This window comes from Monodelphis domestica, chromosome 3 (assembly GCF_027887165.1).
Source record: "Monodelphis domestica isolate mMonDom1 chromosome 3, mMonDom1.pri, whole genome shotgun sequence".
NCBI lineage: Eukaryota > Metazoa > Chordata > Mammalia > Didelphimorphia > Didelphidae > Monodelphis > Monodelphis domestica.
In genome coordinates, this window is record NC_077229.1 from 481518178 (window position 1) to 481530424 (window position 12247).

The following is a 12247-nucleotide window of genomic DNA, read 5'->3' on the forward strand; positions in this document are numbered from 1 at the left end:
TGAACCAGTCCTGCATCCCTGGTATAAATCCTACTTGATCATGGTGGATGACCCTTCTGATCACTTGCTGGAGTCTTTTTGCTAGTATCCTATTTAAGATTTTTGCATCTATATTCATTAGGGAGATTGGTCTATAATTTTCTTTCTCTGTTTTTGGCCTGCCAGGATTTGGAATTAGTACCAGGTTTGTATCATAAAAGGAGTTTGGTAGAACTCCCTCTTTGCTTATTATATCAAATAGTTTGTATAGTATTGGAGTTAGCTGTTCTTTGAATGTTTGATAGAATTCACTGGTGAATCCATCAGGCCCTGGGGATTTTTTCTTAGGAAGTTCTTTGATGGCCTATTGGATTTCTTTTTCTGATATGGGATTATTTAAGAAATCTATTTCTTCTTCTGTTAGTCTAGGCAATTTATATTTTTATAAATATTCATCCATATCACCTAGGTTGGTATATTTATTGCCATATAGTTGGACAAAGTAGTTTTTAATGATTGCCTTAATTTCCTCTTCATTGGAGGTGAGATCCCCCTTTTCATCCTTGATGCTGTTAATTTGCCTTTCTTCTTTCCTTTTTTTAATTAGATTGACTAGTACTTTGTCTATTTTGTCTGTTTTTTCAAAGTACCAGCTTCTAGTCTTGTTTATTAGCTCAATAGTTCTGTCACTTTCTATTTTATTAATTTCTCCCTTAATTTTTAGGATCTCTAGTTTGGTTTTCTTCTGGGGGGGTTTAATTTGTTCGTTCTCAAGTTTTTTGATTTGCATTTCCAATTCCTTGATCTCTGTCCTCTCTAATTTGTTAATATATGCGCTCAGGGATATGAATTTTCCTCTAAGTACTGCCTTGGCTGCATCCCATAAGGTTTGAAAGGGTGTCTCGCCGTTGTCATTTTCCTCAATGAAATTATTAGTTGTTTCTATGATTTCTTCTCTAACTAACCAATTTTGGAGTATCATATTATTTAATTTCCAATTAATTTTTGATTTGGCTCTCCATGTACCCTTACCAATCAATATTTTTATTGCCTTGTGATCTAAAAAGTCTGCATTTATTATTTCTGCTTTTCTGCATTTGAGTGCCATGTTTCTGTGACCTAGTGTATGATCTATTTTTTGAATGTGCCATGTAATGCTGAAAAGGTGTATTCCTTTTTGTCCCTCCTCATTCTTTTCAATAGAAAAATTCTCCATCCTTAAAAACAGAAATAATTATTGCTAGAATTTATTCAAAAACATTCTTAATAAGTTATGAATATCATGCTTTAAAGGCATACATTAATTATGAGCTTCCTTTTTTTCTTCTCTAACATACTTTAATATTATTTATATTTGATGTATCATTGCCTTCTGGTTACTTTCTGAAGGGAAATTAAATAATAAAAGAAAGAAACAAATTGTGCATTTCTCTGACTTTCTAGGAATAGTATCTAATGAGATGAATTCAATATACCAAAAGGTGAGAATAACCTCTGCTGCTCAATGAGAGACAGTTTGGACTCTGGAACACTTGAGTCTAAATACTGATTCAAATATAAAATAGTTGTTTGACCTCTGGTCAAACATAACACATTCAATGCCCTAAGAAAGGAGCAATAGCTGTGGGCAAATTAATCTCTCTCACATCTTCAGTTTCCTCATTTGTAAAATGAATAATAGCACCTACAATACTGAGATTCAATGTGATAATATGTATAAATGATGGGGCAAGTCTTAAAGCTCTATATAAATGTTTGCTATGATTATTACTATCATTATTTCTTGAATAAGAGTTATACAAAAATCTTTATGATTTATGATACATCCCCCTCACAACAAATAAAATTTGTCTTTTAAAGCCTAAAAGCTCTAAATGAATGTTAGCTATAAATATCATCATCATCGTTATTATTATTTCTTAAAGAAATCATGTACATTTTAACTTTTAAAACATTTATGATCCATTCCCCAACACAATAATATAGTTGACCTTTAAAGACATATATTATTAACATACCTTTGCTTGTATTGTCCTTAGATTAACTAGATGAATGTCACAAGGCATGGATGATACAAGTGGAGAAAATTCATTCAGGAGGTGAGGAATATTTATGTCTGGATTTACAGTCATTGTAATGACTTGATGATTTAAGAAAGAAGAAGTTATGTGGCTAAGAAATGAAGGATAACTGACTGACTTTGTTTCTTCTTTCTATTAGAAAAACAAAAAAATAAAATTACTTAGAAATTTGAAATACTTTCATTTCTACATATTAGATACAGTGCCATATATCTTATAATTACACTTTTCATTTTTATATTTATGATCTTTTGTAAAAAATAGCATATCAAAACTTCAAAAGAAATAAGACTTAAGAGTTGGAAGGAATCAAGGAGGCCATTTAGTTAAATCCTTTTCATTTTACAGACAAGGAAATTGGGGCTCAAGGAGGATACATGACTAGCCCAAGAACACAAATTTAGTAAATGGCATAGCTTAAGTTTGAATTTAGGTCCCATAACTCAAAGTTCGATGGGAAAGTTAAGTGTTTTTTTACTGAATCATTCTAAAGTCACAGTTTATTCTATTAAATTTAGCTTTTAGTCAATATAATAAAAATAACAACTGAGTTTTCATCAACATGCAAAAAAAGAATACTTCAAACTCTTTAAAAAATGGTTTATAAGTGGAAACCTTAACAACATATCCCGCAATTTCTCTGTTTTTCATTAATTGTTTTGGGTTCTTTCAATTTTCTTTAGTCTTTTCCCTTTTCTTTTTGTCTCATGGAATCATTGGTACTATTTGGTACTATTCTCCTTTTTTGGTACACTTCTTGTATCGAGCTGTTAATTTTCTTTCTAATTCTTCCATGATGTTCATTTCTTTTCCATTTTTTCCTCTAGAATTCTCATTTCACTTCTAAAATATTTAAGTCACTTTAAAGGTTTTTTAGAAAATGTTCATTTTCTCTGAGAATTCTAACTGAATTTTGAGCCAACTTTTTTCCCCCCTTTGGGTTTCTGCTTATAAATGTTTTCATTTGTAGATGTTCTTCTGTAGACGGTTTTGCTTGTATATGTTTCTACTTGGTTTCTATCTTGCATGTTCCTGTCACAATAGCTTTTTATGACAAGATTATTTTTTGCTTGCTCGTTTTTGCAGCTTACTTTCTGACTTTGAATTTGCACTTCTGTAGGTAAGGTCCTGTTATTGCTTTCTTGGGGTATTGAATATGTTATTCTAGGATCTCTGGGGTGGCTCAGACTAGCTTCCAAAATGGGCTGATGAATGTTAACATATGAATGCTGATTTGAGCTTTTTAAGTTTATGGCCAGGTTTAGGTCTTTCCAAGAGTAGACTGCTACTGGACTCAGACACTATCCAACAGCTGGGAAACTCTATTGGTTCAGTGACAGAACTGCTGGCTCTCCTTTGGTATGGGATTCATGTATTGGCTATTCTTTGAAAGCTTCAAATTGTGTTAGAAGCTGGGAGTGAGAGCCTGCTATGCTTCTGAGGATCTAAGCCACATTTCTACTACTAACTTTTGAACTCTTTTTATACTTTTTTTTAACCACTCTGCTCTCTTTTCCTAGAGCTTATAGCCACTACCCATAAAGTCAAGCTTTGGTCATATATGACCTGAAGCTGGGTAATTGGTGACAAAGTTTCTAGTTAGTACTTATTCATGTACTTAGTGTCCTGGTATAGATCTGGGACCTCCTTTTGCATCAGTGTAACTGGAGTGCTTAACTCAGAATATCTGCACAGACCCTGTTTTTCAGTGTCCACAGAGCTTTCTGTATTCCTCAGCTAACCTGGGTTTGGAAAATGATTCATTGTGACGTTTCTTGGAGTTTCCCTTTAATATTTGGTCTGGTGATCTGGGTCTGTTTGAAAAAGTTCTGGAGGGGAGTTAACTGTGATACAGACTATCAGTTTGATAGGGCTATGAAAGATGTGTTGGAGATACTTTCATTACTTCAACGGACATTTTATCCTATTATATTAGATATTTTAAAATTCCTGGAATGTGTAGTTTGGGATTTTAGATATGGTACTACATAACATATCACAGATCGATTTTCTTAAAAGCAATGATTCTATCACTTTCTCATGATTTTTTGTCATACATAAGTAGATTGTAACTTCATGTGAATCCATCCAAAATTGTTTACATAGCAAAAACCATACTTTGGAGATTCAGTATGCACTGAAGAGATAGAATACCTATGTATTTCCAATATAAAACAAAAGATATATTTAAAACATCTTTTTTTTATTGTCAAAATATTTCCTCCTGTTCTTTTATTTTGTCTTCAGTAGCAAAAAATGGTTTTACATTCATGTTTATGTGGTGTTATTGTGTCAAGTATTGCTATTATTTCTATACTGAAATATAAATATATGCATATGTGTATATGCTCAAAAACAAAAATACTAAACAGCATCATTTCTTACCAGATTTGAGGATATAATACTACACAATTCAGAAATGTTAAGTTAGAATAAATATAGATGTTTCATCAACTGTCTTTAAATCAAATTTAAGCTAATTGAGCTAATTGAATCTAATCAAAAAGACATGCCTTAGTTACCAGCTATGTTTGAAACAAAAATTTAAACAGATCTCTCATTACCAGAAAAAAATCATTAATATTCCAGCACTGAATTCTTCTGTGAAACTGAGCATTAATAACATAGGTGTCAAATGAAAATTCAAGCAGTATCTCAGTACAAGATATACAAAAAGTACACTGAGCATTTTTTTAACTCCCTAGTAGGTGAAGATGCATATGTAATCTGAAGTATGTGAAATTAACATTTGAAAGAATGAAGTTTAACTAGTTAGTGGGCTTGGGATCAAAGCTCACCTTTGGCAAAGCCTGTGTAATTTCAGGCAAGTCAATTAATTTTGAGTTAAGACCTAGGTCTCATTTTTCTCAATTTGTAAAATGAGGGAGACTAGATGCTCTCTCAGGTCACTCCACCTTTAGATTCATCATCTAATGCAATCAGAAAGTATCATACTTTCGGCTGGTGGTCTACTGTAGTCATGTCAACAAAATTACAAGGCAAAAATGGGAAGTTGAAATAAATTAACAAATTATGCCTTGAAATTCTAGACCTTTTAAAAGCTACTTGCAAATATTCTCTTTCCTTTTATATGGTCTTTAATTAAACTAGAGACAATTGCAAACTCAAAAAAATTAGGAATCTCAAACACATATTTTCAAAAGGTCTGTGATGAGGAACTCTGATAAAAACTATCTGCTAATGAAAATCAGCACTTGCTCTGCAACTCATTATAGCCCAAGATTTGCATGAGGCACCAAGGGTAAGTAACTTGTCCAGTGGTGGTATGTGCCAAAAGTGAAACTTGAACCCAGATGCTCCTATCTGAAGTAGTTATCTTTCTATAATGCTATGTATTTCCTCAAACAGTATCAGACTGATTCATTAGTGGGCCGAAGATGTTAAGTTTACAAGATCTCAAATCTAGGTCAGAATAATAAGAATTTTCTTTAAAAAAAAAAAGAGACAGAGAGACCATAATAACACATTTAAGCACTTCTCATATTGGTACTTGAAAACCTGTCTTACTAGAACAGCAATACAAAAAGCCATCTCCTCATCTCTAAAAACATTCCTAGGGGAAACAAATTTATTTGGTTTCATGATGTTTCCCAAATTTTGAAACTGATTAAACTAAAACTGGCTAAAATCAAATACTCTTAAAGTAAGTGAATTAAATAAGATATAGCATGGTGAATTGTGTGGATGATGCTAGATGTTTAAGACTATGAATACAGGCTGCTAGATTCTTCTGCTTCTAGACTAAGTGTACAAATAAATGCTCCCGATTGTAATCAACCTGAATAAATTTAACTAGGCACTTTAAAAAAAATTTATACTCAGATAAATCTTAAAATATTTCCCCTAAATGAATATAAATGCTGGTAGGAGGCTTAGATTTTAAACAACTATTCCCATTTCTTTCATTTAATTAAACAAATTTGGATAGAGTATACAGCTCTCTGTCTTTCTCTCACGTAGTGATAACTGGAAGTTACAGGAATAGGAAGGAAAAAAATGAATGAAATGAAAATGCTATACATCGATGACAAAGATATTAAAGTGTAGATTCAATATAAATGTACAGTTAAGATATTTAATTTATTTTTTTATTCGATGGAATCAGAGGACTGTGACCTCTAAAGTTCAACTCTTGATCCTCTGATCCTTAAAAGTAGAACACCCCATTTCCCCCTTATGTCTCCAAGCAATTTAATATATGTTTAGAACAACATCTGAGATTAAGTTTTACTTAAAATTCTGCTTCTTATATAACCATAATTATTTCAAGAATCTTGCTCCCTGAACATTCAAGAAAGCTGTCCTATAAAAATATTATTTTTTAGAGATGAAAATATATCAGTAAAAATGATCAACATATTGAAGCAATATCTGCCTCAGCTCATATAAATCCTGCCATGGTTCTCTGTATTCATCACAGACATCGTTTCTTCTTGCACAGTAATATCCTATTATATTCATGTAACACAATTTATGAAGTAATTTCCCCACTGATGGGCCTCTACTTTGTTTCCAATTCTTAGATTTCACAAAAACTGCTGCTAAAATATTTTGGACTCTATGGGGATTTTTTCCCCCCTTATTAATGACTTCCTTAAGCTATAAGACTGGTAATGGAAACTCCTTGTTCAAAATGTATGGACATTTAAGTCACTTTATTTGCATAATGTCAAACTGCTTTCCAAAATAGCTGCTTCATTTCACAACTCCCATCAACAATGCATTAGTGTGCCTATCATTCCAAAATCCCTCCACTATTGATGATTCCCGTTTTTCTTTAAACCCTTACCTTCCATCTTAGAATCAATACTGTGTATTGGTCCCAAGGCAGAAGAGAAGTGAGGGCTAGGCAATGGGGGTTAAGTGACTTGCTCAGGGTCACAGAGCTAGGAAGTGACTGAGGTCAAATTTGAACCCAGGACCTCCTATCTCTGGGCCTGGCTCTCAATCCACTGAACCACCCAGCTGCCCCCAAATGCCATTTTTTTTTTTACAAATCGAAGGGTATGAGATTAAACCTCAAAGTGTTATGATTTCTATTTCTTTTATTACTAATGATTTGAGCATTCTGTCATGTGGTTTTAAATATTTTACAATTCTTTTGAGAACTATTTGTTTACATCCTGTGACCATGTATTTATTGCTAAGATATCTTGGATGCCAAACTCTTATCAAAGGAATTTGATACAAAGATTTTCCCATTTGATCGCTGTCTTATGTAGATGTATTAATATTGATTGTACAGAAGCTGTTCAGTTCCAAGCATTCCAAGTTATTGATTTTTACTTTTCAAAATGCCTCTATCTCTTGTTTGCTTAAAAATACATCTACTTATGGCTGTGAGAGGCATATGATCTTTTCTTTTTCTAATTATTTAATAGTAGAATCTTTTATATTAAGTCTGCATTATCAATTTAGAATATACTATAGGATATTGTGGAAAGTGCTGTTCTCAGCCCAATTTCTGCCAGAGTAGGTTTGAGTTTTTTTCCTGTTTTCTAGTTTATCAAACACTGAGTTCTTGAGTGGTTTCTGAGGTTTTTTAAAGTGGCTGAATTCTATTACTTCTGATTCTCAATGTCTAGTTTTGCTTCAATGAGCTATGTTTCTATTTTTTAACTAATAACAGATAGGTCTACTGAGTACCAATTTATAGTCTAAGGTCTTAAAGTGTTGTTATTTCCCTTTTATCTCTACTTTTTTTTTAATCACTTTCTTTGGTAATCTAGACCTTTTGTTTAACTAAATGAATTTTGTTATCATTTCATTAAATTATTAAACCTCATAAAGTTTCCCCCAGGTAATTTGATTGGTATAGTATTAAAAAAGTATAACAATTTTGATAGTATCATCCTTTTTATTATACTGCCAAATAGCCTTGCTGGAAACACTGAAATAAACTGCATCTACTTAAGATTTCTTTTACTTCTTAAAAATGGCACGTTGTAACTGAACCTATACAAATCTTTTATGAGCTTTGGTATTCTGATTTCCAGATATTTTATGCATTTTGTAGCTATTGGGAATGAGATTTCCTTATTGTTGCTTTTTGGGTTTTATTACTGCTATATAAAAATGATATTGCCTTTTGAGGATTTATTTTATAGTCTGCAACTTTGCTGGATCTATCTATTTTAAATTAGTATCTGTTGATTGTCAAGGATTATTCAAGTCTACCAACATATCAATAAATGAATAGTTTTATTTCCTCTTTACCTATCTTTGTGTTTTTAATGTCTTTATCTTAGCATTTCCAGAACTGTATCATATAATAGTAGAGCGTGGCATCTTTAATTCACTCTATATTTATTGGAAAAGGTTTTAGTGTGTACCCATTGAATATTATTACTGGCTTTGTTTCTAGATAGATGCTTTTAATATTGCAAAAAATATCCTTCTATGCCTATACTTTGTATAATTTTTAGCACAAAAGTGTTGTGCTTTGTTAAAGATTTTTTCTGCATTTACTGAGACAATCATGTGGTGATAACACTATATTTCATATATAAATGCAAAAAAATAATTTTAAGAAAATCTTAAAATTTAAGGTTTGCAAGCTTTTCATGAAAGAAACAAAATTATGATTTAGGAGGAAAAACCATCCAAAAATGCCACATAATTCTTCCTACCATGTTATCTCCATTTCTTTTTTCTAAAAGAATTCGAAATAAATTAGCTGTAATCTTGTTATCTTGAACACCTTGCCCAAGGCCACGATAATCATCTTGCATGAGTCTCCGATCCATGATGACTTCAATCTGTCCTGAAAAAGAAACAATGAAGTGGCAGTTTATAATGAATGCTATGATGGATTAATCCATATTTATGCTTACTTTTATTTACTAAGGTACAACAGCTTTATGGGGGGAGGTTGTGGGTGGGCGGGTGGGAGTCATCTATAGGAAATAATGACAAATCAAGAATTAAACTGAATATATATTGCCACCTAGTGGCAACCCAAATGGAATAGAGCAGAGTTCAAATCCTATTTAAGACACTAAGCTCTGTGTCCCTAAACAAGTCATTAACATATCTGTTTGTTTCCTTGTGTTTAATATGTGGATAATACAGCATCTTTCTCATAGAGTTATTATGAGGGTAAGATGAATATATAATTCACACTGCAAATCCAAAATCCTATATTCTAGCTATTGGTAGAAATATATTATTTTTGGATACAAAGATGCACTAAACTTAAAAAAAAAAATATATATATATATATATATATATTACCAGTACTTTTCCATGCACAGATTCTATAAGCTACAGGCACTCCTTATGGAGAGAGTGTCATGGTGGTCTCAAGACTACTAGGCCTATTCTTATAAGAGTACTAGGCATTGGACAGCTACAGGTAGCAGAAATCATAACCCCTAAATCCATACTGACTATTAGTGGAAAAGAAGAAGGGAAAGGAGAGGTAAACACAACAAGGCCACCATGTTATTGTACAGGAAGGAAAAATAAAGTCAAGATTAATGGGGGTGGGAGGGGTTGGACAGAGGACATATTGAACATGGTTTTGGATTCTCACTATTTCCAGTATTTTTAGTATGGCCTTATTCTCTCTATAAAATGAAGGGGTTAGTCAGACAATGATTTTCAACTCCTTTCTTTTCTTCCTCTCACATTTGCTCTATTTATATCTTTTTTCTCCCTTCCTTCATCTTTTTCTTCTATACTCATATTATTCTTCCTTTCCATCCTCCATTCAATTATTTTTAAACCCCTACCTTCCATCTTGGAATCAATACTATGTATTGGTTCCAAGGCAGAAGAATGGTAAGGGCTAGGCAATGGGGGTCAAGTGGCTTGCCCAGGATCACACAGCTAGGAAGTGTCTGAAGCCAGATTTGAACCCAGGACCTCCTGTCTCTGGGCCTAACTCTAAATCCACTGAGCCACCCTGCTGCCCCCATCCCTTCCATTCATTTTTAAGTAGCCAAAATACAGAATTACTAAATGGTTCCTTCCTCATTCCCTCCCTATTTCTCTCTCAAAAAATAAAATTAAATACTTTACTTTTTTCCTCTGTGGCTCTCTATAAAAGAAATGTTCCTGATGCTGGAGTTCAGAATAATAGAGCTTTTACCAAGAATAATATTACATACTTGGACTTTTAAAAAACTTAAGAGTGAAAAAAGAGTACATACCATTTTTTAAACTTGCAACACCTAAAGATTGGGCAGAAAGAAGTGTCAAACGAAACCCATCATCTTGGATATAAGCCATTGTTGTCATTGGGTACACATTTGCTTGAAGAGGCAATTTGCTCATTGTCAGTCTAGGCTGAATCTGTTACAAAAAGATATTTTTAATATTCACATATAAATCTTATAGAAATCAAGATGTCTTCATAAAAACTATGATGAATATATAGAATCCATGCCTATTTAGACTTCTCTAAGGTCATAGAGTGAACATTTTTGTTTCACAGAGAAACAGTACATCTCTAGTTTCTAGAATTTTTTTTTTCATTTCTAATCCAAAGGCCTTTAAAAACTACTGATATAAAATTTGTGATAAAGGTAGATGAACAATAAGAGTAAGAAAATATTCCCAGTTTCTAAAAATTGTAAGATTAGAAAGAAACGGTGATATTTACAAAAGACTTTTAGAACCTTAACTGCATAAAATAAATTATAATGGAATTAGATAATCTTTTATTATCTAAGCCAATATTATACTTACAATGTATACCAAATAGAATAGCTATGTATCCAAATACAAAGTATATATTATATTACTTAAAAAAATTCTTATTTACTTTGGGTTGGTTTCCTTATTATATCAATTGTTGTAATAGGCATGTGAAAATGTTTGCTGTTTTTATTTAAATTGTGATTTTTAAAACATATAACTAACAAATAACTACTATAGTTAATTAGAATCAAAAGGATATTTGTACCTAAATAACTCTTTAAAACTCATTCTCTTTTATTTCAAGGCAGGATAATTCATTCAATATGCTACGTTGCTTCTGGCTGGACAGTTTCTCAATTTATTTAATGTAGAGAAACTGAACCCATGACACTATTCTAAACACAACCCCAGGCTAAGCCTGAATTAAATTCTTTAAGTCAGAAAATGCTAAAATTATATAAGATACTCCAGAGGCCATTCTATCCAAACTCACTCTATTGGCAAGGTTATTAAGGCCTAAAATCAGGAAGTAATTCTCCCAAGGTCTCATATAGTCAACAAGTGGTTTCTAGGAGTAGAAACCAGGACAAATAACATTTATTCCAGTGAAATTTTAATTATACCATGTAATCTCCATATTAAAGTCAGAAGTCCTGGCTTTAAATATAAACTCTATTTCTATCTATCTATCTATTTAATCCTGGGCAAATCACTTAGCTTCTCTGACTCAGTTTTCTCATCAATAAAACGAGAGCTTTGAACTAGATGTCTAATATCTCTCATAACCAAACCATGAATAATTCTGTTAACAAACTACTGGCCTCTTGAATACCAAGTGCAATTCATTTGCTTCAATATTGGTAAATAAATTTGATAAATATTTCATTTTTTAAAATAACCCTTATCTTTCAATCAATTCTATGTATTGGTTTTAAGGCAGAAGAGTGGTAAGGGCTAAGCAATGGGGGATTGTGACTTGCCCAGGGTCACACAGCTAGGAAATGTCTGAGGCCAGATTTGAACCTAGGATATTCTGACTATAGGCCTGGCTCTCAATTCACAGAACCAACTGGCTGCCCCTTTAACAAATATTTGTTAAGCACCTAATATATAAAGCTAGGTGAACAAAAGCAGAATAGTACCTGCCCTAACCTAGCTTATTCTCCCAAGGAGATAGAATATATACTCATTATAACAGATAACCATATAATATAGGACTTGGGTGCCTTTCATCCCTCATTGTTGTTTTTTTAAGGTTTTTATTTCACCAGCAAAACTACTGACATAATCCTAACACTTCAGAGCCCCATGTTAGGAAGAATTCTAAGATTAAGACAAAGGTTTATTGCTATATCTTAATTTAATTTTGTGCATATCTTTAGAATGGTTATTCCCTGTCTTAAACACAAACTAAGTGTATGATACAAGCCTTACTAGATGACCCTAGATTTCATTATATATAAGGCAATCACCTCTGTTTCTCCCATCTCTACTTAAGTTGAACTATCTTCTCTTTCATTGCC

The 12247-nt window shown here is 32.4% G+C and overlaps 1 protein-coding gene across 2 annotated transcripts in view; it reads right to left on the reverse strand.

Annotated features, from left to right (window-relative positions):
* The window catches only part of MAN2A1 (mannosidase alpha class 2A member 1), a 205452-nt gene that overhangs the window by 19271 nt on the left and 173934 nt on the right, over positions 1-12247 (reverse strand). For both annotated transcript variants that reach the window (XM_007486486.3, XM_007486487.3), the window contains 3 exons: positions 10235-10376; positions 8711-8844; positions 1998-2192 (listed from right to left, as the gene is read on the reverse strand). In XM_007486486.3, the coding sequence (XP_007486548.1) occupies positions 1998-2192; positions 8711-8844; positions 10235-10376 (471 nt within the window). The remainder of the gene's footprint in view (positions 1-1997; positions 2193-8710; positions 8845-10234; positions 10377-12247) is intronic.